The sequence below is a fragment of the Apteryx mantelli genome, chromosome 29, assembly GCF_036417845.1.
Source record: "Apteryx mantelli isolate bAptMan1 chromosome 29, bAptMan1.hap1, whole genome shotgun sequence".
NCBI lineage: Eukaryota > Metazoa > Chordata > Aves > Apterygiformes > Apterygidae > Apteryx > Apteryx mantelli.
Genome location: NC_090006.1, coordinates 4,427,065 through 4,454,156, shown reverse-complemented (window position 1 = coordinate 4,454,156; position 27,092 = coordinate 4,427,065). Strand labels below are relative to the sequence as shown.

Here is a 27,092-nt window from a genome sequence, read left to right as displayed (position 1 = left end):
GTGAAATGACTTGAAGCTCTGTGTTCCTTTCCTTTGTAAGCAAACAGGAGAAAAACACTGTTTTCTGCCTACATGTAATAAAGGGGAGGGGAGGATCCAGAGTCCTTTGTGGTGCTTCCTTTTCTTTCCCTGTGTCACTGATCGCTACGGTGTTAGTGCTGTTCCAGCTGTGCTTCTGCATCTATAAAAGTTGTCTGCTGAAAGTAATTAGGCAGATTTCTGGGCTTCTTTGTCAAAAATCCAACTATTTGATGGTACTAGGTTTTGATTTCCCTAAGCTTCCTTTCTGTGTTTAAAAAAAACAATTAGTAGTTATTGCATCTAACTTCAAAAGATGTCTGTTCTACCAAGTAGCCCATGCTGCCTTCTGGTTTGTATGGCCTCAGTTTTATGAGTATCAACGTGGAAAGGTTTGCTTCTTTCTCTCTGCTTCAGCTTGTCTTCTCTTTCCTTTCTGGTTCTTTTTGACTTTCATCATTATTCCTCTGTGCATGTCTCAAACTAATCCAGTTCTGGGGCGCAGGCAGCACACAGTCCTTCTACCTAAGGGACCTTGTGGGCATTTAGGAAACTGCCATGCTAGAAAGTTGGTTCTCCTGACTGCCCCCTTGGTTTTTTACTAAGCAGTATGTAAGCCTTATTTTGGGACAGTTTTTGTCCAGCTCTTTGTTCTGATCATAGTTAAGCAGCTGTAGCTGAGAAGATCAATATCATTCTTTCCTTTGTCTAAAGACAATGAGTCTAAATGTGGAGTCACCCCAGTAAACAAGCACTACTCAAAAATGAAATTACTCCTACTCCCCTCTGCTACTAAGATGCCAAAAGTGGGCTCTGAATTCACAGGCCAGCCTGTTTCCTCTGGCAAGGAGGAACTGAGCTGGAGTACTGATCCCTGCAGAGCTACTTCTATTTTATTTTATTTTTCCTTCTCCCCTCTTCTTGTTCGGAGGGGTGGGGGGGGAAGTTTTTTGCTCCTGTGTTTATGGTATGCTGTCTGCAGTGCAACTCTGAAGGCCTGGTCCTTTTTGCTTAGGTCTTGCCTAGAGCCAGTATCTCTGGATCTTCTCTGAAGGACCTGGGAACTCCTTGCATCTCCCCCACTATCGGAGCTGGTACCTTTGTGGGAAGTAAGGTGCAAAGCGGTTCCTGGAGAAGTAAACAGTTGATGGCAACTCTGTGTGACGGATCTGATGGGGACAGCCAGCCTTCCAAAGGGCTGGCAGGGGCATTTAAGAGTTAAACCCCAGCAGCTGCTGCTTTACTTGAAGTGGGTTGTAATTTTCCTCCTCTGATGCCAAGTGGGGAATGTAATCAAGATGGCTGAATAGAGAATGTTAAATACATCTCAGTGAGCCAGAGGGGAAGGGAAATAGAGGGCACCTTCTTGCTGGCTGAGGAACTTAAATACAAAAACCTAAGGCTGAATTGCCACCAAACTGGAATTTTATCATGCTTGTGCTGTATAAAATAGTACTTACTTGATTCCTTGAAAAAATGATAGCTGCTTATGTAAGGAAATAATAGCAACTGTTTAGTAATATAACACAGCAGAACAGCTTTCCTGGTAGAGAAGATTGCATCTAGCAGGCAGGAGGAGTCACCCTATGGAAAAGGATCACTGCCTATATCTTGTTTGCCTATGACACTGGGGTTAACAGTCCTTTCCTCAAAGGAAGCCAAATTGTCTGCGCAGTAAATATTAGCTGAACTGGATTGTGAGATGCACAGAAGTAGGATATTGTGTTGGATCCCTTCTCGTCCCATCCTCACCCTCATTCCCCCAGCTTTGAATGTGTGCTTCGGTATAAGTTGTGGGCAAGGGCACTTAGTCCTTAAGCTGTAAGGAGGAGGAAGCCTTCCTTGTATCTTGAGCAATAATTTCCAGGAATGCCTTTTGTCTGAAGGGTGTCTGCCTTGGCATGTGCGACCGAAGTCCTCTGCAAGCTCACGGTCCGAGCCTCTGCTGTGGTTTAGTGCCGCATGGCAGAATGCCTGCCGCTGCTGCTCTCTTGAAGAGCGGTGGAAGTATCCTCTGGTGTATGTGTCTTACAACTTGGATCTCAGATCTTTGTGCCCTGCATAGAGAATATGGAGAAAAATGCTCTTTCAGGCACAGATGACAATGCATCTGCACAGATTCATGCACTTGCCTGTACGACAGGGACTTAGCCGGGGCCCTGTGCTGCCTGGGGAATTATTGACCCTCCTTTTCCTCTGATGAAATCCTGCTGAGGAGGAAGGGAGCTGGTTTGGCACTTAAAAAAGACCCAAGTAAAAGTGCTGAGGCATGAGCCGGCCACTGGTGCCATCTAGCTGCTGTTCTTGGCATAGGCGCTTGGCAGGAGGCTGAAAGATGATGGAACTAATGAGGCTTCATTAAACAAAACCTTCTGAAGTAAATGATGTGACATGTATGCGGCAAGTTTCTTTAACCTGCCACAAAGCGAGTGCGCTGTTTATTTTAGGAGTAAGATTCTTGGTGCTGTATCTTTTGAGAGGATAATTGCACTCTTGTTTCAAAGTAGTGCTTGGGCAGTTCCTGTTGTATCCGATTATGCAAAGTGTGGGTCACAGGGTCAAGTTAATTAAATCTCAGTGCAGTTGAGCTGCCTTTGTACAGATTGGCTCCTACTGTCTTTAGAAGTGATGCATCTTTCAGGCAAAGGCAGAGGTCATTGCAATACAGCAACTGTCAGTGCAATGAATGAGTTAATGCTGAATTGCCAAGTTGTTTGTTCAGTTTGGTTTGGAAAGCTTTTGCTGCTCCTTCCCCCCTTGGGTAGTTTGCTAGCAAGGCATTTCTCGAAAGCTGGTCCCCGTGTAAGCAGTTGCTCCAGAGCTGGATCTCGAGGAAACTTGGCTCCTGCGAGATTTGTCTGCTGTTTCTTTGAGTAGGGAAGCCCTTTTGCTGACAGATTGATCTTAGTTATAAAGTGGTGGATGGGATTTCTGCGCTACAGAGACTAAACTCTGCCTTAGTAGGTCAGACCTTGCTCCTTATACTGTGGCATTCTTTACCTCAACACAGGAGGGGAGTCATGCAGAGTCATTTGCTTGTCAGCCTAGAATGAGAGCTTTGTGGGGTAGAAAAAGGAGTAGTTTTAAGGGGGGTTAAGTACTATGCTGGAAAGACATCTTGATTTCATGCTTAATATTTTCAGCTGTTAGTTGATTGCTGAGGTGATACTAGTTAGGGATTAAATTTAAAGAAAGAATGCTGAATTTGAAAAAATAGCCACTTTATACCACTTTATTGAAAGTACTCATATTTATTCAGGATGCAAAACTTGCTAATGTGATGTTGAGCATCCTCTCTTTGATCCTATACCCAATCTCGACTGAAAGAGAGACTGTCTGGAAAATGTACTTTACTTTCAGAAAGAAAAAAATTCGAAGATTTGTACAAGCTTTTGTTGAGATTTTTTCTTTTTCTCCTCTCGACTTGAAGGAATTTTGCAATGAAAAGTAAATGTCATTTTTGCACTACTTGCAGTTGTGCAGCTTGGGACACGGGGGGAGTAACTTGTTTAGAATCATATATCTGAACTGTGCCTTGGTGCCTGTGCAGTGAATTTAGGTGACTCTTGTTCGAAGATCAAGCCAATAGATTCTTGCATGCTAAATTTCCATCCTGACTTGCATTTAAGACACTCAAATCCCACTTGAATGTTTATTTTACCCCTTCAGTCCTATCGCCCAATTCCCAAGCAACTTACCTTGTCAGCTGAGAACTCCCAGTGCCATGTTCTTCATAGCTTGCAGAGGACCGAACTGGTGAATAGGGGACCTGGTGTGCGGGGAGAGACAGATCTCACCTGTGTGAAATCCAGAGGAAAACTAGCAAGAGAGAGAAGAGCAGACAGCAGAGCAGCCTGTTTTATGAGCAGAGAACGTCCGTCCGCAAGAGCGGAGAGAGCCCAGTTCCCTCTTGCATCTGGCGCCGGGTCCCAGCCTGGCCAGTACAGAAGAGATTGACTGGGATTCTGTAGCAGTCAACAGAGCAACAACAGATGAAGAGCTGCTGAGAGAGGAGAGGGAGAGAGGCTTGCAGCAAAGCCCTCCCAGCTTGCTCAAGTAGCGGAGGTGAGTGCTGGCTCTTTGTGAACGGCAGGCTGCAAAGAAAGAAAAGTGGGGTGGGAGGCAAGAGAAAACAGATGCCAAGCTGTTGGCAGGAGACTTGGAAAGGAGTGAGAGCTTCAAGCACTTTTCCTTGTGCTGGGTTGTCTAGCCAGATGTGAGATCTGGGAGGATTGCAGCTGGTGCTTCTGAGACATCGGCGGAGCAGTGAAAGGAGGTTTGGGATGTTGAGGGGGACTTAGCAGTGGTGAAATCCCTCAAGGGACTGGAACAAAGGAGAACCCATGGATGGCTTTTACGCTTCTGGAGAAGGAGATAAACAGGATGCGATCAATGACACCAGCAGTAGGAAGAGCTGGGCAGAGGAAGGCAGCTCCGAGTTGTCATTCCGTGTGGTGACAGCTGCTTTACTTTTTCTTCTCATCCTCTCCACCCTCCTGGGCAACACTCTCGTGTGTGTGACTGTGGTCAAGTTCAGGCACTTGCGCTCTAAGGTCACCAATTTCTTTGTTATCTCCTTGGCAGTGTCCGACCTCCTTGTGGCTGTACTGGTGATGCCTTGGAAGGCTGTCACTGAGGTGATGGGATTCTGGCCCTTTGGGGCTTTCTGTGATGTTTGGGTTGCTTTTGATATCATGTGCTCCACAGCCTCTATCCTCAATTTGTGCATCATCAGTGTGGACCGCTACTGGGCCATCTCCAACCCCTTCCGTTATGAGAGGAAGATGACACAGCGGGTGGCTTTCATCATGATTGGAGTGGCTTGGCTACTGTCCCTCTTGATTTCCTTCATCCCTGTGCAACTGAAGTGGCACAAGGACCGTGAGCTTCTTAGCCAGCAGGAGCCAGGTTTTAATGTCACCTGGGAGGAGGAGAACTGTGATTCCAGCCTCAGCAGGGCTTACGCCATCTCATCCTCTCTCGTTAGCTTTTACATCCCTGTTGCCATCATGATTGTGACGTACACCCGCATCTTCCGCATTGCCCAGCAGCAGGTTCGTAGGATCTCTTCCCTGGAGAGGGCAGTGGAACATGCCCAAAACTGCCACAGCAGTGACTGCCCTCATGAAGCCTCCCTGAAGAACTCCTTCAAGAAGGAGACGAAGGTCCTCAAGACCCTCTCCATCATCATGGGTGTCTTTGTCTTCTGTTGGCTGCCCTTCTTTGTGCTCAACTGCATTGTGCCCTTTTGTGACCTTGACCTACATGAGCCAGGGGAGCTGCCTTGTGTCAGCGAGACTGTCTTCAACATCTTTGTCTGGTTCGGGTGGGCCAACTCTTCCCTCAATCCTATTATCTATGCCTTCAATGCAGACTTCCGGAGAGCCTTTGCAACCATCTTGGGCTGTGGCTGCCCTTGCCCCAGCAATGCAGTGGAGACGGTGAACTTCAGCAATGAGCTGGTGTCCTACCACCACGATACCACGTATCAGAAAGAAGTAGTGACCGTGAGCTACTCCCAGCTTCTCCCACATGCTGCTCTGCAGATGGAAAACAATGAGGTGTCCTTTGACAAGGTTTCTCAGATCTCCGAACCCGCTTGCAACACCTGCCCCATGGATGTTTTGCCTGCTGTGGTGCACGTGGAGCAAGAGATGGCCGTCTCATTGGAGAAGATTACACCCTTCACCGCTAATGCCTTGGATTGACACAGGGTTGGGAACAGGTGGTGGGATGGTCTTGGGGAGAGATGGAAACAGGGACACTACTGCAGTTGCCTATTTTCTGAGGAACTTGAGAATAACACAGATATTGTTCTCTGGCTGGGAAAGAGTTTGCATTAATAAGTGCAGAATAGCCAGAATGACTTTCCAGATGGCTCAAGGGGTTCTGTGTTTTGTTTGGTTGGTTTTTGTTTTTTTAACTTTATAGTTTCAAATCCAGCCCAGGTGGGCAGTAAAAATCTGCGTTGCTGCTTTCCTGGGTGACCTATGGAAAAATCTTTTCTGCAAAAGTTGAAAATCCAGAGCTTGAATTCCCCTTTCCTTGTGACTTCAGCTGAGAAAGCAAAGATTTGTGTGATCTGCTAAGCCTCTCCCTTTTAGTCCGTGAAATAGAAGTGCGGCAGTGCTTTTGAGGGGAGAGGCTGCTTTTACCGCTGCCTGTGTCCAAAAGGCCATCGGCACAGGGCTGCAAAATGAGCACAAGCCAAATGCGGTTGCTTACTTGGGTGATAACTGCTGCTGGCGGAAGTAGTAATGCTGCCTTGTGCTGGGTGGGACAGCACCTTTAACTAGGGAGACCACTTTTCTGGTGGGCTGTGCAGAAAGGAGGTAACTTTGGTCCAGACCTTTGCAGCTTGCATTCATGTTTGAGCAGAATAAGAAGCAGCTGGGGACTTGAGTCAGGATTTGGGGTCTGCTCCTGGCTTTCAGAAGGGAGTCGTGTTGAGGAGGTGACTCAGAAATTGTCAGGGACCTGCCTGTCAGGGGTTCAAGGTGCGAAGGCAGAATGAGCTTGCTGGGATGTTCTCCTGCGTTGTCTGGGAGGTGATTAGCCTCACCTCTGACTGCCTGCCTGTTGTTCAGGCAAATTATCCTGCAGGTCAGGACAAATATGCAGCCGCCCTTGCTGGAGCCCTGAGGCTGCGCTTGGTAGCAGCTTGTCTGGAGCATGCTGCGGGTGCTCGCTCGTTAGCCAAGGATTCGGCATGGTAAAGGTCTGTGCTATCCCCTGGAGCAGAACCAGGCTTTCTAAGCTGGGATATGCACAGCTGAGTGCAGGCCAGGATGTACATAAACAGTGTTTTAAGCCCAGGACACTGGACCGTTAGTTAGCTTGGAGCTTTCAGGAATGAGGGTGTCCGAGCCCTTCAGACCTGAGGGTAGAGGAGAAATTCAGAATTCCAGATTTTTAAAGCAAGAATGCTGCTGTTTTGCTTTCAGTGCCTCTGCCACATCTCCCATCAGTCATGTCCCCCTCCCTTTCATAGTCTGTTTCTTCCCCTTTTCACTTTGTTCTAATTCCCTTCCTCCCCCATTTCATTAAGGATCCTTCCGCACTGTCTCCCTTGCTGTCTCATTTCAATAATAATGGCTTCTTAAGAAGCACTCCTTGCTCACCTGTACTCTTTAATTAGCCTCTCCTGTGCATGTTGGAACTTGTGTCTGGTTAGCCCTTGTGTTGGGGTAGAAACGGCAAGCGAACAGCCCCCAGCATTTCACCGCCGACTGTGACACGAGTGACTTCAGAAATGTGTTTTGATCGGTGCGTGGTTAAACACTGCAGCAGCAAGCAGCACGTCCGTGTCATCTTGAGTTTGAGACATGTTTAGCTCCCTGGCATAGCAGAGGAGCCTCTCCCCCTCCCCAGCAAACTTGAACAAAAAGAAAAATCAGAAAGTCATAATTACAGAGTAACGGTAATTATTAAATAGAGCCCAATTATAGTCAAGTTACAGCATAATCAGCGTAGGAGGGGAGCAGAGCTCACCATATTCCCAAGGTCGATGCTTGGATTTTTCTGTAGAAGCACTGATAGGACTCGGCTTCGTTTATAACCATCTCTGTACAGCAGTGGTGGCCAGTCATTAAAGCAAGGACAGCTTCTCAGGGTTTTTTTCAGCTCTCAGAACCTCAGAACAGTACAGCCAAACTGGTGGAGAAGGAGTTATTGCTCCGAGTGTCATCCAGCATGTTTATAGAAGACCCAATGTGACTGATTATTGCAATATTTATAATGATTTTTCTGCACTAAAAGCACAGTGTGTTGTAGCATGTGTGGTACAGTTGTGCTTTGCTTCAGGACTCCCAGTTTTGGTGGCTAGAGGGAATTGGGATACCCAGCTTTTTCTCAAAATAGTATTGTCTTGATTTCCCTGTTTTTGAAGAGTTTAATAATACTCACCTTGCAGCAAGGTTCTGGGCCTTAATCCATGACTGTTTGTAAAGAGATCAGAGAAAAACAAGTAGCTCTGCTTACTACTTGTCTTATCTTACTTACTTATCTATGACAAGCTGGGTGAACCTGCAAAAGAAAGACGAGGGAGAAGGTAATGTGATCCTTTGACAGAGGTGGGCTTTTTTTGTCCAGTTACTGTCTGCATTTAACTTGTTTGTCGTGTACTGGAGTTAGGGAACAGGGCAAGAGATTGTGTATTGCTCTCCACCTCCCAGCACCCTGCTCCAAAGGACTGGGGCTGTCTTCTGCCAGCTGGGCAGCGCACCAGCCCCCTCCAGCTGGGCCTGTCCCATGCACCTGCGGACTGGCCAGTTGCATGGATGGCTGATGTCTTCCTGGCATCTGCATCGGAAGAAGAGGTGGTGACAGCTAAACCAAAAGGCTCCAGTGTATGGAACTGGCCTCCCTGTGTTAGAGACGCTTCTGTGGCCAGTCTGGGAAACGGACAACAGCTCCAAACGTGTGTATAACTGTGTGTTAAACTGTGTGAACCTATTCCCAGTGTGTCATCACCTTGTTTGCTCTCAAGTCCACGCCTCACATCATCTTCTTGCCTGGAACGCAGACCTCTCAGGTAAGGTGTGAAGCCCACAGCCTGTTTGTTGACATCTCTGAGAGCCCTAGGAAGAATCCAGACCTGCTTTGTTTTGCACTGATTGCTTTCTGCTTCTCTAAGTTTTCTCCGTAGTTTCACTGGGATCCGTGCTCCTCCCTCCATCCTAAAGTCTTTACAGAATATTGTTACAGCCCTGGCTGTATTTCAGAGGTGAATGAAACGAGCTCCTACCCGAGGGTGATCCTGGAGCAGGGACCATGAGTCAGGACTCCTGCGTTCGGCTGCAAGCTCTGCCACTCTCCTGCCCTGTGAAACTGGGTAAGTGGCTTAGGTTTCCTGGGCTCTAGTTTTGCCACGTGTGTAACGAGGGCAGCAGTGTTGGCTCGCCCTGCAGATGGGTTGTGAAGATGGGGCTTTTCTCAGGCTGTCAGGGTGAACACGGCTGAGCAGTCTAGGGAGGAACAAAAGGAGTAAATAAATGTTCAAATCCAATTCAGTGAGAGCTGGTTTGCAGCCTAAGGAAACAAACCGGCATCCTTCATGCTCTGAGTGTCCCTCTTTGCTGCTGCGGAGGTACTGGGGCCCCGATGTTATCTCGTTAGGTGTCTGAGAAGCTGGTTATGTGAAGAGAGACCATTAACCAGGGGGAGGTATCCAGGTCCTATCAGGCAAAATTCAAGTGTCCAAAGCCACTCACTTAAGCCTGGGGACATTGGGACTAGGGGAGAAAAAGCATTAAAATCTCAATTTAAATGGAAATTGGAGGCTGTTCCTGAGAGAGAAAGGACAGCCGCTGGCAGCCTTTTTTAGAGCTCAAAAAAGGGGCAGAGCTGTCAGGATTCATGCTGTGACCTGGAGATGAACGGTCTGGGCTGCCTGGGACTCGTCTCCCAACCCGAGGAAGTTTGTGTTTGGGGAAGGACATCTCTGCTCTGAGGTAAAGCCGGAGGTGGTGTAAGGAGGCTCTGCTGTCTCCCATGCTGATGGGAGGCATGTATGGCACCCCAAAGGGTTGAAGGAGTCTGAGGTGACATCCGCAGCTGTGCAGGAGCTTGCTGCCAGCGCTGTAGTGGTTTGGAGACACGAGGCGGTGGCACTGTGTGCCCTGACTCTGGTTTTGGAAACCTGTGCTGCTGGTCCTGAGGTCAGGGCTAGTAATCTTTGGCTGGCCCTAAAGGAAAAGGGGAGCAGGGCTTTCGCCTCCCAAACCTGGACTGGGAATGGTGCTGCCCCTCTCATACCCACGTAGGTTAGAAAGGATGCTGGGAGCATGGTGCTGGCTTATTCTGTGCAATCACTAAGTCAGTGCACGCTTTATGCAGGTCTGGAGCAGACCAGACAGGAAGAGTGTGGGAATTAACGGTGTGCAGGTGGTGGCTGCAACTGCTGCAGCTGACGGTTGCAGGTGTTGTGCCTACCTCTGCTTTCCCAGCTGGGTTGCAGGAGGACCTCATGAGGGCAGATAGTGTAGGGCAGGGGGTGGCTGTTGCCCTTGAGTGTGGATTGGGGTTTTTAGTTTGTTTGTTTGTTTTTCTCCCAGATTTAGGGGGAATGGATTTAGCGGAGAAGGGGGAGATAGAGGAGAACTTTGGAGGAGAAGCAGGATGGGCTGAGGTAGGTTGCTATCTTGCCTGACTTTGCTTCCAAATTGGAATTGTCAGCTGCTTCTCTCATCAGACAGAGGCCAGGGCTCGTCTCTGAGGGAAGCAGAGACTCCAGACAAGGGGCAAGACTGGATGAGGGTCTCTGGGTGCTTGAAGGAGCCTGGCGGAAGCTCTTGTGAAATCACAGGCCTGGCTTTCTCAATCTATATGGTAATGCAGAGCAATCAGTCAGCTGAGGGGGAAGGGCAGCAGAAATTAACCCTGCCAGCCCCAAGCAAAATAAAGTAGAGACCAAGAATATATGCTTGGGACAAGGAAGGGAGGATTGTGGGCTGCGTAAAGGTAGCATCTGAGGACCTGAAGAGGTGTATGGCTGGGACAGGGCAGCACTTCTCGCTGTGCGCCTTGTCCCTGAGCAACCACTGTGCTTCCCCCACCTGCATGGGGCAGTAGCTGAATGCTGGAAGGCTGGCAGGAAGGAAAGGGAAAGCCACAGTGAGCGTGGGAAGTCTCAGCCCAAGAAAAACAGCATCTTGGGCTTCTAGCGCAGAGCTAGTGAGCACCTGCAGTGACGAGCAACCGAGAGAGTGACACATGCACTTCCCAGCTGGGGAGCTGCTAAAGGCTCAGCCCTGGGGAGGGGGACGTGGGGAGGTTAATCCCCGCACGGGCAGTCCCGAGAAAAGGATGTTGGCACAGGCTGTGGCACGCGGGAAGGCTGAGGCAGGCGGTGCGGAAGGCAAAGGTGGAGCTGTGCCTTGGCTGCCTGAAATACAGGTGCGTCAGGGCAGAGCACCCTGGAGCCGAGGACAGTTTTGTAAAAGCGAGGCCAGAATCTCTCCCTGCGCCAGCGTGAGGATGGCTCTGATTCATGAGCTGTGCTGCCTTAGCCTTGTCTTTGTATCGAGCAACGTGTGGAGCATGCAATGCAGCCCTGATGTGGTTCTTTGTTGCTACTACAAGAGAAATAATGAGGGTCACTAGTTATTTTCGAGCATATCGCTAATGAACTGCGCGGGCAGTTTTCATTGACTTTGCTCCCGTGCTGAACAGCAGTGATGTCTCAGCTGGGAGCAGCCCAGAGCCGTGTAGGAAGCAGGGAGAGCGGTTTCACTGAACTGGGAGACGGGTTGCACAGAGTTTAGCCTCTCCAAGTCCCTGGGAAAGGGGATGGTCAGTCAATGTGATGCTGCCCTCACCCTTGCAGCCGGCCTGGAATAGCCTTGCTTCTCTTCTGTGCAATGCTTTAAATTCTTGAGACACTTGTTTAACTCTTCCAGGGACTGTCACCTCATGCAAATTGTTACTGCTCAAATGTTTGTGTGCCCTCTAGGGTCTGTGCATTAATTTATTGTAGAGGGAAGGAATTTGGAGCAAGGAGAATGCTTCAGAAATGTTAAGCACCTGTGAGTCTCATTGGCTTCACCTGCATGTGCCTCGCACTCCTGAAGGCAGACCCAGAGTCTCAAATTAGTCATCCCAAAACTCAGGTTCTTGGCATCGGAGGCTGCTTTTGACTGCTTTAACTGCTTTGCGCCAGGGCTTCCCTAAAGAGAAGAAAAGATGGCCGAACCTCCAAGACTTACGGATGGAGGAATCTGTGCAATTAGAGAACACCAGTACTTTTTAGCTGTTACAGGGAGGAAAAAAAAAGTTGAATTATAGAGAAGTTATACTAAGGAAAACAAGCAAGTAGGAAACGTCATGGCTTTAAAGCTCCTCTAGGTTAATGTCCGCTGCTGTGAGCGTAGCAGCGGATGGGCATGCTTTGTAGGTGATGTCCTAAAGCAGCGGCTCTTAACCCGTTGCCGGTGGACCCCGCGGGCCGAGGGACTCCCGTGGAAGCTACCTTGCTGGGCAGCCGTTTCGGGTGAGTGAGGGGTGCCCTGGGAGGGGAGAAGGGTCGGGGAGGTACAGGGAAGGCAAAGGAGCAACCTGCTGCCACTGGGCTCTGTACGGCACCCGCTGCAAGGGCCGTCCCTGCTTCGGGGTGGGGGAAAGGAGCTCGGAAAGCGCGGTGGGGCCGTGATTCGGCAGTCTGTCGGTGAACGGGCGCGGGCCGAGCACCGGCGAGCCGGTTCGTTTCTCGGGGCAGCGTTGGGCGCGCGAGGGCGGACGCGCGGGGCCTGGGGAAGCCGGACCTCGCGCGTGCAACCCGCGGCTCGCCGACTGCTGCGAGGGTTTCGTGCTGCCGCTTTGGAGGTGTAGCTAAATCTGCCCCGACTTGCATAACCCGTTTTTTTGTTGTTTTTTTTTTTTTAATCACTTCCTTGAGCAATTTATTTATTTATTATTTTTAACTGGTTAGTTAGGTGTTTCGCGCCGGGGAGGCGCAGGGCAGCGGACCGGCCGTGCCGAGCAGCAGCAGCAGCAGCAGCAGCAGCAGCAGCAGCAGCAGCAGCAGCAGCAGCAGCCCCGGCCCGGCGCGGCCCCGGGAGGCGGCGGCGGAGGCGGCGCCGGCGGCGGCAGCGGGAGGAGCCGGAGCCGGGGCCGGGCCGGGCGCAGGCGCCGCGCCGGGAGGAGCCGCTCGGCCGGGCCTGGCGGTAGGGGCGGCCCCGGGGCGGGTTGGGGGGAGCCGGGAGTGCTCGGAGTGCGGCGGGGGGGGACGGACACCGGGGTGCTGCAGCGTGCACGGAGCTGCGCGGCGTGTGCGAGGTGAGGGGGGTGCGCCGGGAGGGGCACGGCGTGCATGGGGCTGCTGGGGGTGCTGGGGGGCAGTAAGGGTGCACAGAGCTGCACGGGGTGCTGGGGGTGCAGAGGAAGGGGGTCACGGGTGCAGTAAGGGTGCACAGAGCTGCACGGGGTGCTGGGGGTGCGCAGGAAGGGGGTCCGGGGTGCAATAAGGGTGCACAGAGCTGCACGGGGTGCTGGGGGTGTACAGGAAGGGGGTCAGGGGTGCAGTAAGGGTGCACAGAGCTGCACGGGGTGCTGGGGATGTGCAGGAAGGGGGTGCGGGGTGCAATAAGGGTGCACAGAGCTGCATGGGGTGCTGGGGGTGCGCAGGAAGGGGGTGCGGGGTGCAATAAGGGTGCACAGAGCTGCACGGGGTGCTGGGGATGTGCAGGAAGGGGGTCCGGGGTGCAGTAAGGGTGCACAGAGCTGCACGGGGTGCTGGGGGTGCACGGGCCACACAAGGAGGGGATCATGGGTGTAATAAGGGTCCTCAGAGCTGCACAGGGTGATTGGGGTGCACAGCAAGGGAGTTGCAGGTGCAGCAAGGGTATTGAGAACTGCGCAGGGTGCTTGGGGTGCCCAGCGAGGGGGTGCGGGGTGCAATAAGGGTGCACAGAGCTGCAGCAAGGGTGCACAGGCTGCACGGGGCGGGCCAGGCGCATGCAGGGAGGCTCGCAGCCGGCTCCACGCAACCCTGTCCCCCCGCAGGCCTCCCGCCCGCTGCCACCCTGGCGCTGCGCTGCCTGGACGGCGTTTTCCTCTCGCCCAACGAGGATGACTTCGTGGGCAGGATCGCGGAGGAGCTGGAGCAGTTCCTGCTGCAGGGCCAGCACCACAGGTAAGCGCCCTGCCCTGGCGGCAAGCGGCCAGGCGCCCGCCGAGCCCCCACCTCTGCACGCGGTGACCCGCTCCTGCTGCCGGGTGCTGTCCTTGGGCTGTGGCACGCTCCGCTCCAGGAGCGGTGGCGTTTTGCAGCTCGTCTCTGTTTTGCATTGGCCCTCCGGGGTGAAAGCGCCCGCTGGGTTTGAGCTGCAGCGTTTGGAGCCTGGCTGCAAAGTCTGGCCGGCCGCAGAGCCCGAGCCTGGCCTGGTGCTTCCCTGCAGGCCCAGCACTGGTTTGGGGTTTCTGCCGTGCACGCTGCTCCCTTAATGCTCCGTTAGGCAGAATTATTTTGGGCACTTGTGGCTTTTACAATAGCCGTAGTCAGGCCTAGCTCGCTCGTAGCCAGCCAGCGAGTTACGATTGATATTTTCATAATCAAACCGCTTAGTTCCCCTCCTCTGTCGAGGACTTCCTGCGCTCCAGAGCCTCTTCCCCAGCAGCGAGCTCTGCCGGTTCGTGCTTGCTGTGCCGTTTTTCTTTGGCCATGCTGGTTTTAACCTGGACCTAGTCCCTGATCCAGTGACTTTGAAACTCTTGAAATGGCCTGAAAAAGGAGGTGAGATGGGATTGGGGCAGAACTGCCTAGTTCAGTTCTTCTGCCAGCTTGTAGTGAGCTCAAATATTTATTTTATTACTTTTTTTTCCCCTTAAATTTGAAGGAAAAAAGCACCAGCATAATTTTAAAATGCTCAGGAGTGAAACCGGAGCTGTAAAAGTGTGTTTAAATGCAGCGCAACTGACTGCGGGGTTTACTTATTCACCCATTCATGCTATTTTAGCTGGGAGTTTCTGGAAGTGCATTCAAAGGAGAGGAGGGTGACGGATGTCAGGCGCCTCATTCGGATGCTTTCCAGCCGTTCCCAGACCGGATAAAGGCGGAAACGAGAGTCCCAGGCCAAGGCCCCGGGCCTGGGGAGCGCCGACTCTGCCGCGCGCCCTGTGTACGTGCAGAGCGAGCGTGTCTGTCTAGACGTCCTGGGAGCGAGGAGGGATTTTGGCTTTGCAATGCCAGAAAGGCTTTTGGGCTGGGATTTTAACACCCTGCCTGAGGAACAGCTTGGGAATAGGGGTTAACCAGTTCTTGCTGCCTTCTGGTTGTGGTGTTTTCCTTCCGGCAAGCTGCTGATGCCCCCAGACCTCTCTCTTTGCAGAGTGCTCCTGTTCCCCCCTCTGTCCAGTCGCCTCCGGTACCTGATCCACAGGACAGTGGACAACGTGGATTTGTTAAGCAGCTTTTCTGTTGGGGAAGGATGGAAGAGGAGGACGGTTATCTGTCACTCGGCCATAAGGTACAGCACAGTAGATGTAACAGTTCTTCTCTTTTTATGGCTTTGGGGTTTTTGTGCAAGCGTACAAGCATGAAGTTTGCCTGGTGCTCCTCAGCGGAGTGTCTGTTATTAATAGCACCTTCCACTAAGGAATTAGAGGCACTTTCTTCTTCCTATCTGCTGACTTCTGTGCTGATCGGATCCTTGGGGCTCTGTTTTCCTCCTCTCTGCTTTTTGCAGATATCTCGGTACTTAGCCAGCTTCTCCGCTTCCCCCTCACTTCCTCTTTTCCCTTGGTCCTAGGCTGCCTGAGGAGGCCAGCGACCAAAACCCCCACAGCAACGCGTCGAGGCCGCAGCGGCCTCCCCAGCCGCGGGGCCGCGGAGGCCGAGCCCCCGGGCTGCGTCACGGCGTGGAGGTGCCTGGGGACGCGTCCCGAGCCAGCAGAGGATCGGGCAGGATAAAAAGGCCGCCCCGGAGGAAGCCAGACAAAGCCCTGTACGTCCCCAAGGCGATGCGCAAGAAAGCAGAGTGGGTGGAGAGTGAGAGCCCGGTGGCGGCCGGCACCGAGCCAGGCAGGGATGTGGCACAAGGAGAAGAGATCTGCCCTAAAGCTTCAGGCGGTGATGCCCGAGGCGAACCGGGTAGGTCTGAAGGCAGCGCGGAGTCCGACGCAGCAGCTGGTGGCGTCTCTTTGGCCCTTGGCAAGGAACAGGACCTGGGAGAGGCTGGTGAAGAGTCTGTTTCAGGAAAAAATGGTGATGATAACAACAAGGACTGTCCTGCCTGCTGTATGGACGTCCCACTGCTAGAGAATAGTGACGATGTCCCTGGGCAGGAAGGTCAGGATAAAGACTGTTCAGATTCCCTTGCTTCTGTACACAACGAAAGCCTAAGCGAAGCAGAAGAGCAAGCTAAGAGCTGTGACAACGCTCTTACGTTGGAAGGTAGCAAGGCCCTGTGCCAGCTGCAAGCTCAAGACCAAAACAGCAGGGATGCCAGCGTACTGGAAGGCAGCAAAAACATCTCCCAGACAGAAAGTCGCAGCAGTAACTGCTGCACAGACATTGCTGCAGCAGAGTCTCGTGCAACGTTACTGGCGCTGGAAACCCAAGATAAGAGCTGTACTGATGCCAAGATACCGGGGAGTGGCAAAAACCTGTCACTTCTAGAAGAGCAGAGCAAGGACTTTGTGAATGCTGGCACGTTGGAGCTGAGTAAGAGTTTTTCAGAACTGGAAAGCCAGGATCAAGACTGCCCCCGTATTGCCCAGGTGGAGCGTGACCAATACCAAAACTCCCCAGAAACCCAAGTTCAGCATCTGACTGCACCTGAACCCGTCTGTGGTGAGAACCCGTCAGCTCCTGACAACCAGAACCAGTGCGGGGTCAATGTTTCTGTGCAAAACCACGGCAGAAGGGTATTCTTGCCAGAAGAGGGGGACAAGGAGTGTTCGGGCTTGGCCGATGCGCTGTGGCGTGAGCTGCGGTTGTCTGCAGGCGATAAAGGTGAGGAGAGCCCGGCCGTCCATGAGCAGGAGAACAGCTTTGAGGATGACTGTACCACTGAGCTCTTGGAAGAGGTAGTGTGTTACCACAGGCATTGCCTTAGGGAGTGGCTTTGGGGAAAAGAGGAGTTGGCCCTAAAAAAATTAATCTGTGGGAGGAGAGTCTTTGTGCCAGGGCTGTTGGAGGCGTTTGCTGAACCTGTTGGCTGGAGCGTGGCAGCAGGAGGGACCTGGAGGGACTGAAGTGGGGCCTGCGGAGGCTCTCCTCTGCAGGGTCACCATCTGAAATGAGTTCTTGCCTGATAGGTGCCCAATTGCACTTTGAAATGAGCTTGTAGCTCTTGGTCTGATTTTTTTGGCAGGGTGGTCAGGGCTAACCCTCCCGGGGCGGAGGTGAGATGCACTGGAGGTGACGTGCTTGGGGAAAAGTGGTGAATCAGTCCCAGGTTCCTTGATTTGTGGTAGCTGTGCGGTCCTTGTTCCTTCAACCGCACACCACTTGTTTTTTTGTCTTTATTGGGATAATTTCCCACCCTCTCTCCGTAACACAGGGAAGTGGTTAGCCATATTGTCTGAATGGGAACCACATTGCTTTCTCAGATGTGTGCAGGGGTGGTGGCAGCAGAACTCACAGTTCAAAGGGTCATACCCTTCCTCCCGTGCTGCTCTGAAATTGGTTTTCCATAACGCTGTGCTTGCAAAGGATCAGGTATCTACGTCTGTTTGTACACTTCTGCAGTGTTTAGAAGTAGAGCTTTTATAAACAGTGTTGTGTCTTCCCAGATTGCAGCTTATTTGACTGTGAAGGACATAAGCATTGAGAAGATCAAGTTTGATTATTCCACTTATGGAGATGCGCAGCTCAGCGAAGGGGACTTCGGACACGTAATTGAAATCTATGACTTCTCCCCGTCGCTGAAAACGGAGCACCTGTTAGAAATGTTCTCTGAGTTCCAGTAAGTGCCCGAGTCTGAGCACATCGCGGGTAAAGCGAGCAGGATTCAGACTTGAATGCCCCACAGAAACCATTTTGAACAGTTGCTGAAAGAAGCCGATGATGCTACAGAGCGTTTTAATTTTGCCTGCATGTTCTTGTGTTTTATATTCTTCCTGTGCTTTAATCTAAAGGATGTTTCTCTGCATTTCATGCATGGTTTTAAAAAGTCACTGGTTCTTCAGGGCTCTGCCGTGCACCCACTTATCTGTGTGCAGGCTTATTCCTACTGCTCTGGCTTCAGTGGGAGTCTTTAGATGTTGTTTTATGGAAACCTCTGTTACAGCATCTCAGTGCCCGAGTGAAATTACATGCTTACATAAGTGTTTGCAAAGCAAGGGCCCGATGCTGCTGTTGGAGATAAGATTTATTATGTAAGCATGGGGAACAGAGAGAGCGTCGCGCTTAAGGGAGTGACATTGGATTTCTAGCAGGATAAGAACAAAGTTCAGCCCTGCTTTAGCGATAAAGCTGTACTCGGTGCAACTCTAAATTAGTGTGTCAGTTCTGCAAGATTGCTCAGACATGGTGTCTGTAGGTACATATCCTCATGTTCCTCCTGCTGTCCTCCTCTCTTGATATACCTGATGGATTAGGTAGGAACGCTTCACCTCTACAGCTCCCTTAAATTCAAAAGCGCTATTTAAATTTTAAATAAGCTACTATCTATTGTAATTTTTTTTTTATGGATTTCTTCCTCTCACTCAGAGTGAAACTGGGCTGAAAATTGACCCATCTAATTTGAGCAGTCAATTGTATTTATCTCCTGTGCTACAGGAAAATCTTTGAACTCCCTGCTCCCAAACTCAGATTTTCCCCTGGTGTGTTATTAGATTTTCTTTTATTTCTCCCCACATAGGACTCTCAGTCTTAAGCTTTGTAAACAACTCTTGTAAATCACTTACTTGCTTATCTGAGCAATCAGGTAATGTTTGTAAAGCATTGTGTAAATGATAAACAGTACTTATGTATTCCAAGACAGTCCCTGAAATTGAGGTGTGACTTCGGCTGAGAGTTTCTAAAGAGGAAAAACTGAGTTCTTGAGGTTTGCTGATAGGGGGATCATAGACTGTGACTTTGAAAGGGGCACATTTAACTTCTGTTTCTTTCCTTTTCTTTCTCCTCATGTAAAATGGGTATAATGCTTTGAAAAGCACTAATTGTGTATGGATAAAAATACTAAATACCCTTGATAACTCAAGGTGGCTTATGGGTTTTATTATGTATGTATGTATGTGACCTTTTTTCCCTTTTGGTAAATATTGTTCTCCTGTCTTCTCATTTTAGTGAGAGCGGATTCAAGATTCAGTGGGTCGATGATACGCACGCCTTGGGAATCTTCTCCAGTCTGGCGACAGGTAGTGTGAGCTGGTTCTTGGCTGTGACCAAGGCACCTGCAGGGTTGCTGGGCTTTCACTGCTGTTGCACAGCAGCTGTGCGCTGATGCAATAGCTTGCAGTGTGCATCTGCTTGCTCTTGCGCTCAGCCTAAGCCATTGCCAAAGGCAGTCATGGTTCATCGCCTCTTTCCTCACACGCACTTCAAATTTGAAACGCTTTTAAGACCTGCGAAGCTGGAATTGCTGTGTGCAAACTCTGCTTTGCAAGAACAGCAGGTTTTTAATTGGCTTGGGTAATAAAGAGGACGCTTTCTGTATAAAGAGCTACTCTGACTTAGGCTGCCTTTTTAGAAATTAATCTGTTTTGCCATTCAGTTTCCTCTTATAACTAACTAGACAAAATTCCTGCAAGCCTGCACCAAAGGGTGCTCGTGACACTCTGCGTGCCGATGCCGCGCAGCTCAGGTACCGAGCCTCCTGCAGACTGGCCTATTCAGGGCAAACCCTCTAAGCTCAGATCAGAGCCTTCCCAAGAGAAATTTCCATCCAACAGTGTATGAGTGTACATGGTCTCAAAGCACGTGCTCTGTTCTGCCTATTATTTGGTCTAATAATGCATAATTTTTAAAGCTTGTTTATATTTTGTTGGGACTCTTTCCTATGCAAGGCATGGGTGATCTAACCCTGAGGTGACCAGACTAAATTAATCTGTTTTAGTACTGATTAGCTGATTCAGCTCAATTTATTTAGTGTTGCACATCCTGTACTGATTTTTATATGGTTAAAGCTACCAAAATTCAGCCTGTTAACTTCAGCAATCTTTATTCTTTAAAGCATCTCAAGCCCTGGGGCGAAGTTATCCTTCTTTAAAGATCCGACCATTGATCCACGGGACAAGGCAGTCTAAAATTAAGGCACTTCAGCGACCAAGTAAGAGAACTGCTTCGTTTTTTTTTTCCTTTTTCCTCCTGTTTTGCCTATTTTCTATATCCTGAGTGGTTGTGATGACTAGTTAGTAATACTGCTCCTTAATACCTATCTATTGATAGATTTATTTTTTTTTTAAATAGCTTTATTAGCACTGCAGGACAGTGAGCTGTTGTGATTTGTATACAGCTTTCAATAAGAGCCTGCTGGTTTTGTTTTGTTTTGTTTTTTAATGGTATTTTCAGCCAACCTGTAGCAGTGGTATGTTAAAACATACTTATTGGTAAAAATAACTGGTAATATTGGTAAAAAATAACTGTTTGCAGCAGGCATGAATGAATGGCACAGGTGAATCTGACATACAGGTTTGTAGAATGAGACTACATTAGATATTACTTACAGGAAAGGTAACTACAGATGTTATTTATGCTTAAGCTTTCAGTCTTTGTCCCCTGCTATAATGTAGCTACATTAAGACAGAATCAAAGCATTAAATCCTGTTGCTTATTCTTCAGCACATAGCTAAATGGCTTGCTGAAATTCAGGCATAGTTTTTCTTATATCACTTGCTTGTGTAAAGCCTAAGTGAACAGTTGCGCTGGCTGGAAAAGGGGTCGAGTTGTAGCAGCGACTGTGGGAAGACAGAGGCAGGTCAAATGCCATAGACTTGCCCAGTAAGTTCCTCTGCTCTATTACTCCGCACTGTTAAAAATAATAGATAAGACAAAATCCATAGCAGTTGCATTTTGTGGTTGGCATAGTTTTATTCAGTATCAGATGAAGAAAAAAACTGTTAAGCTTAGCCATTAACATGGTTTTATTTATTTTATTACCTTTAAAAATCATACTGTAATCAGTTATACTTGCCACAGTAAAGAAATGCCGTGAGTCTTGTAGCAGTAGAGACTTTGCTGAACATACAACTATACTGTTCTTTCTACAGTACATTGCAATTGAAACAAATTTCAGTATTAATGATTTAAAGGGACACTGTCACAGTTAGGATTTCCTGAGTTTTTAAGATTGCTAGATTTAGATGAAATGTCAAGGAATTGGATTTGCTTTTGCACTTTCACAGCTGTTTTCATTCAGTCTCACTTCCTGATTCTCTTGCTGTAGCCTGTTGGCACACTTGTGAATCAGGTTGCAAACTCCTCCTGGGGAAGTTGATATATCAACTTTGTTTGGATTCAGTTAAAATAGCAAATTTTTCCCAGATACAAATTTGGATCTTAATTAGCTGACAGTGTCTCTTCTTTAAGAGCTTTGTCAAGAAAGATCGGCAGTTTTATTTTCCAAGCTGTGGATGCTTTGAGTCTGTCCCTTTTTCTTAAGCTGCTGATGGGCTGCCTTTATTAATAAAACTTCTGAAAAAGCAAGCAAAGCCCATATTGCTAAATGGATAATAAATTTGCAAACAGTTGCTGATATATGATTATATAGTAGCCAAATCCAGACTGTTTTGGACTTTGTAAAGTTTTGGTATATGGCTTTCTTGTAAGATGAAATTGTACCAAGCCAGATGATTACCAGAAAATGGAGGTTACTGGTCACTCCTAGGCAAAGGGCTTTCCAAAAGCATCGGATATATTTAGCCTTTTTTTTTTTCCTAATGCAGATATTTTTCCATTGCTGCTTTCAGTCGGTCTACACTGAGATCAAACTTTGTGTGTGAATGAACTGATTGGACTGTGTGCCTTCTTCACGTTGCTCTCAGTGACGTGACTTACTGAATTGTGCTGGGAGTGGTTACGAAGCTGTTCCCGAAAGCTAAGCAGGAACAATTCTCTCTACCACGGCAGAACAGGCCTGGAGCTTAATCATATCTAAATACATTTGTAACTGTCATTGTTGCATCTTACCTGAAAAATTTTAAGTAATCTGAGCTATACAAAATCCAGAGACATGCTTGTCTTAAAAGAAAAGACCATTTAAGGGATAGAGGTAGAATGATTTGCTTGTACTTCTAAGGCTGATTTGGTAAAGGAGCTGCGAAAATAGAAATCAGCCCTTCTGTCTCCCAGTCCTGTGGTTTAATGACAGGACAGTTCCTGAACAAGCTCTAACCTGTTCATTTTCACCCATTTTTACCTAGAGCTCCTTCAGCTGGCGAAAGAGAGACCCCAGACCGACACTGCGGTGGCGAGGAGGCTGGTGACCAGGGCTTTGGGACTGAAGCACAAAAAGCAGCGCGTCTCGGGCAGCGAAGTGCTCCCACCGGAAAGCTTGGACCAGGAAGAGTAAACCATGCCAGCTAAATGAGATGTATAGCTGAGCATGGCTGTGATATTAAACTGCATGCAGAACAGTGAGTTGCCACTGGGATGTTCTTTTATGGGTTTAGTACTGGCATTTTCTCTCTAAAGGTGGGAAGGGAAAAGGTTTAATGAGATATTGAGCTGGAGGACCAGGCCCTGCGAGTGTTACAGACCGTTAATGAGCTCTGCGTTGTGCAGAGCACCTCTCCCACCCTGTTTCAAGGTGCCTCTTGCCCCCTGAGGCACTCACAGGAGCCAAGGCTGCTTACAAAAAAACCTGCTTTAAAAAGTTTAAAAAATGCACTAGAATAAGGAAGTGTATGTTGTTGGCCAAAGCTCAGCTGTAAGCAAGAACAGAGCATTGTTTAATGTTTGCATTGTTGTAATGTTCTTGTTAAAATTTCCCACAAAACTGAAACTCGCTTGCATTCAATGCTTGTCAGGGGTTTTTCTTATTTACATAGTATGTAAAGAGCCTGACGTGCCCTGGTGCACTGTTAGTAAGGAGAGTTGTCATCCACTGATTAGGAAAAGAAAACCAGAACTTGACAGTTGCTTGATCTGCACAGAGCCTGTGTTGAGATGCTGTGAGACACCTTGTTGCAGCAGCAGCAGCGACAACAGAGCATCCAACACGTCTCCGACTCTGCTTTTGCTACACAGTCCTGCATCTTGAGAACAAAATGGAGTTTTCCAACTTACAGTAGGCTAAAAACCTTTGCTAGATGCCACCATCTGGGCCACTGGATAAATCACAGAAATACTCTGACAGGCATTAGCAAAAGACTTCTGCATTCTTTAAGCCTCACAACATCCCTGTGAGGTAGGTTATGGAGAGAAGAGGTTAGACACAGCCACTTTCAATCCCCCCGTGGATTGAAATGGTCAGCTATAAGTTATTCATTTAATTTTAGCGGCTTGTAGAAGTCTTCTGTACAAACACAGAGGGAGAAAACAACTTTAGTACCAGGAAAGCGAACAAGGCCCTCAACTTTCATGGAGTGGAAATACACAAATGGCACGTAAAACGTTTTTCTGGGTAAAATGGATCTTATTCAAGTATCTGTGTCTGAAAATCTGTAGCAATGTGTGTCCTCAAACAAACAGAGGAGCACACTTAGCACCATTACAAATGTACCAAGTGTAAAAATCCTTTTAAAGACAACTTACACAGGTGGTCTGACAGCACAGGTCCAGATCCCTGATGATGAAAGCCATGAAGTTACCTCTGTAAGGTACAGTGATTGATACAATGCCTTAACTCTGTTCATCCTTTAAAGAAAAGACAGAGTGAATATCCAGCTTAAAAAGGTAATATTTAGATGTACGTAGAATCTATCAGGTGAATAGCTTACTGTGTAAAGGAAATTCACAGTCCAGTGAACTCATCACCAGGGGATCTGCTAAGTCTTCTAGATGTTAAAATGCAGTTGTATGGATGTTATAATGGAGTTGTAGCTTCATGGAGCTCTGATGTGCTTGTAGAAACCAGTTCTGCATTAGCTGCTCCAGTTAAGAGGTTGTGCTGGGAGTGGAATATTGAATACAAAAGTTTCACTGCAGTATTAAATTACGTTTTAAACTGTTCTGCTCAGAAAATGCTGCTCCAATTTTGTTCCTTTCCTGTATTTCTTTGCTAAAATGGAGTAATCACATGGCAGTACTGAGGATTAGCTGTGTTCAAGAAGCAGCGTGACAAATGGAGGCGTTTGCATCAATGGTGCGTTCAAGCCTGAGTCGAAGAGCTTAAAGATACTGAGAATAATGCCTTGAGGAAAATGAATGGTAAAGACATATTTAGGTTGCTGGTACCCAAACAAAGCCAAACTGTGCTTGCTGCAGCCTGGACCTACATACGTGAATAAAGATGGCGCTGCAAAGTGAAAGGAGGAATCGTTACGGAGTAGGCTGAAATGGTGACGATCTGGAGCCAAGTGGAATTTAAAAGCCTGCCCCAAACTACCTCAGTAGTAGGGACCTGAGTTACAAGAGACACATGGTGGTCCGAGCACCTAAAATTGGAGGGAAGGCATCTTTTGAAAATAATTTACCTTGCTAATTTGGAGTTTTGATTGTTTGCTTGATTTTCTTTTTTGTGCAGTGGTTAGGGAAGTCACCGAAGCAGGAAACCTTGCTTCTTTAAATAGTGGGGAGGGAGGCAACGCCGGTCTATCGGGTGGACACCTTGTTATTTGTGAGTCCGCTGAAGTGATCAAACTTCTGTTCCGTTTCTTCGCTGAAAGAGCCACCTGGGGAGTGCGCAGAGAGAGCACGCTGTTAGAGGGAGGCAGCAAAGCCAGCTCGCAGCACGCGGCAGGGATCACCGCGGCTGCTTCTGTAGTCTGGGCAAGAGGCCGTGAAAGCGAAAGGCTCAAAGCAAGTACTAGGAGAGAGAAGACTTGCATGGGATAATTTAAGCATTTAATTAAATCTTCTTGTAATTGGAACAGCCATGAAACCACAGGAGTACTGGGTATAGTCTTTATGTATTTGGGAAGCTAGACTGCAGACTATCCTTGATTTCCCTGCTAACCTTCGTTGCTTAAAAAGTTACTTAAGTTATGACTAGCAGAATCTGTGAAATGGTTTCCTCCTTGGGGCTGTGGTGGTAAGTGGATTCTGTTCACTCTGTTCTTAACTAGGACCATACCCTTACTTCTTGGTTATGGAGAGACAATAAAAGCTAAACAATTTTTTTGAAATAGAAATATTTTCTAGCTCAGCTAGAGAGTCAGTCCAACACTTAAAGGCTTGTTCAACCAACTGAATTGGGTTTGGTGTTTCTGAACTAGGTCACAAAGCTCTTGTGTGACACGCAAGACAAGTATTTTCTTAAGAAAAGCAACAAACTAATGAGAAAAATCAGTGGTTACATGGAATTTTTTCAGGAAAAACACTTCTTGAAGAACTTCAGCCAGTTCTGGAAATTGTTCTTATGGCTTTAACAGCGGCTGCTTGACTACATCCTAATAATTTATTTTCCTTATTGAAAACAGTTTCTCTTCAAAAGCCCCCAACTTATTTTCATTTTAAAATGGTCCTGACAATTGACTGCTAAAGCACATTTAAACTAGTTTGGCTTTGAAAGCTCTAAGACAAAATAACCCAGATGATAAGATTTAGATATATTCAAGAAAATAAGCAGCTGTTTTCCCTCCTATCCAAGTGACAACAGAGCACTTCAATTTCTGGCTTGAGCAGAGGGCTCTTCTCCACTGGTCTGCTTTGCATATCATTATTCTTGTTTGCTTTTCAAGGAAAGAGAAGCAGCTTTTGGGTCTTAAGAGGTCAGTCCCAGGTTGGTAATAACTTGAGTCTGAGAAGAACTCATATTTATTTGTCTGGGCCTGACTCAGGCACTCCAGACAAGTTCTCAGATTCCTCATGTCTGAGGGTCTCTGGGGAAAAAGCTCTTTTCTTGCAGAACAAGAGATGCACAGCTGGAACATCTGTTACCCCTGCTCTACCAAGCCTGAACAAGAGGGATTTCTTTTGGATCTTGGTCAGAAAGCACTTTTACCAGTATGCTGCTTGCTGCCCCAGTAACATATACAGCATTAACCATTCCACGTCCCACTCAGCCACAGCCCGACCCTCCAGCAGCAGCACTCAGTCTGTCTCAATAGCTCATTTTTTCAGGTATGTGCAAACTGAGAAACAGCATCGAAGCGCAGCTTGCCCACAGAGGCACCGGATTCCTAGCGAAAAGGGTCAGTTTGGTCGATGCATAGGCATTAGCTTTCCTGTGCAGACGCTTCTCTCACCTATGTGGCAGTTGTACATCCAGATGCGCTGTCCATCATACCGGCACCTGCATTTCATCACATTATTTGAATAATCAGATTCAGCAACTTCATAGTTTGGATTGATGACGACCTTGGGAAGGATGGAGAAACACAACGTGGAGTTATTTAAAAGGGGATTAGATGTGACACTTATCAGTCAGATTGAGATAGAATCAGTGTTTTGATTATATCATAATACTTTCTTTTTAGAAAAAAACTCTTTGCAAGGAGACAAACTACTTGATTGAAGCCAGATCAAAATCACACCTTCCCCCCCTCAAAAAGCTTATCTACATTTCACAAGATAGCAGAGAAGACAAAAATAATTCTTCTTCCCCTCACTCCTCTACCATTTAGGTGGCAGTTTTTAGAACCAAAGAATTCCCCCCACTCCACCCACTTGCACAAAACAGACTGCAAGCACAGTGTTGACTTCTCAAGCAAACAACTCAAGAATAGCACTGTTTAATCCCCAAATGAAGCGAGCATTGCTTACAAACAGCTAAAAGGCTTAGGACAAGACAACAGTCCTTAAGACTATCATGTTTAAACTATGTTTATTGGCCCTGAATTTTCACTTGGGGAAACATGTTGTCCGGTAACACATTGTTGTCCTGTTAGGTAATTCTTTATCCTTTAGGTATCCTGGAATATAAGCTCTTTATAATCAGTAGTTTATGGTACTGTAGGAGATATGCAAATACACTAATTAGTTACATTCCTGTTGTCCCTAGTGGATAAGATAAAAGCAATGTCAGTGTCTCATACCCTCTTTTCCCCCCCCCCCCCCTTACCTGGAAGAGGTAATCGCCTGGTGGGATGTCAGTGATATCAATCCATTGGCAGTCGATGTCATGACGATACACATCCCAGCATCCAACCGTGATTCCTTGTTCACCAAAATTGGCACATTCATACTGTTTTTGCACATCTGAATAAGAAGAGTTACAAGCACAAAGTATTAGATTCACAGCAAGTTGGGCTGGGGATTTCCCACCCCAGCTCAGACACATCAGAGAAAGAACTAGTTGTTCTCCCACTCCCATAGATAGTGAGAAGTTTAGGCATGATATATTCAATGAGACCTGCTACAACATTCCCTTGCTCATAACGTCTTATATTTAAATACATGTACTGGTTAAATGCACAGGAAGAGCTGCTGTCTTTCATATCTCATCACCCAGAGATGAGTTCTGAAATTTCTCACTTTATAGGAATTAGAAAATACACTCAGGTTTTCAAAGCAGCTCAAAATAACTGTGGAAGGAGCTGAGGTCTGAAAAATCTCAGCACACTGGACCTTCTAGGATTTTCTTAGACCT

At 48.0% G+C, this 27,092-nt stretch overlaps 3 protein-coding genes across 11 annotated transcripts in view; 2 read left to right on the top strand and 1 right to left on the bottom strand.

The window, feature by feature from the left end:
- The first annotated feature begins 193 nt into the window (after positions 1-193).
- Positions 194-6,829, top strand: LOC106485703 (D(1) dopamine receptor-like). Its single transcript, XM_067312235.1, has one exon. The coding sequence runs from the start codon at positions 4,362-4,364 to the stop codon at positions 5,724-5,726; it is 1,365 nt and encodes a 454-aa protein (XP_067168336.1). The 5' UTR covers positions 194-4,361; the 3' UTR covers positions 5,727-6,829.
- A 5,881-nt stretch (positions 6,830-12,710) lies between these two features.
- On the top strand, positions 12,711-22,036 carry R3HCC1 (R3H domain and coiled-coil containing 1; the record flags this gene model as incomplete). The annotated part of the gene is made up of 8 exons (XM_067312267.1): positions 12,711-12,792; positions 13,519-13,648; positions 14,844-14,981; positions 15,264-16,542; positions 17,251-17,423; positions 18,749-18,819; positions 19,635-19,730; positions 21,823-22,036. Coding segments are annotated over 8 exons (2,118 nt in total), but the record flags the coding sequence as incomplete, so codon positions are not given.
- Positions 22,037-22,079: 43 nt separating this feature from the next.
- LOXL2 (lysyl oxidase like 2) overlaps positions 22,080-27,092 on the bottom strand; it is a 64,534-nt gene continuing 59,521 nt past the window's right edge. For 6 of the 9 annotated variants that reach the window (XM_067312562.1, XM_067312557.1, XM_067312561.1 and 3 more), the window contains 3 exons: positions 26,565-26,701; positions 25,750-25,861; positions 22,080-24,234 (listed from right to left, as the gene is read on the bottom strand). In XM_067312562.1, coding sequence (XP_067168663.1) covers positions 24,155-24,234; positions 25,750-25,861; positions 26,565-26,701 — 329 coding nt within the window. In that variant the 3' untranslated portion in view covers positions 22,080-24,154. The remainder of the gene's footprint in view (positions 24,235-25,749; positions 25,862-26,564; positions 26,702-27,092) is intronic. The other 3 variants (XR_010886573.1, XR_010886572.1, XR_010886574.1) reach the window with 3 other exon arrangements.

What these genes read in the sequence shown, in the direction of transcription:
- LOC106485703 (XM_067312235.1), top strand. Translation starts at nt 4,362, where the DNA reads ATGGATGGCTTTTACGCTTCTGGAGAAGGAGATAAACAGGATGCGATC.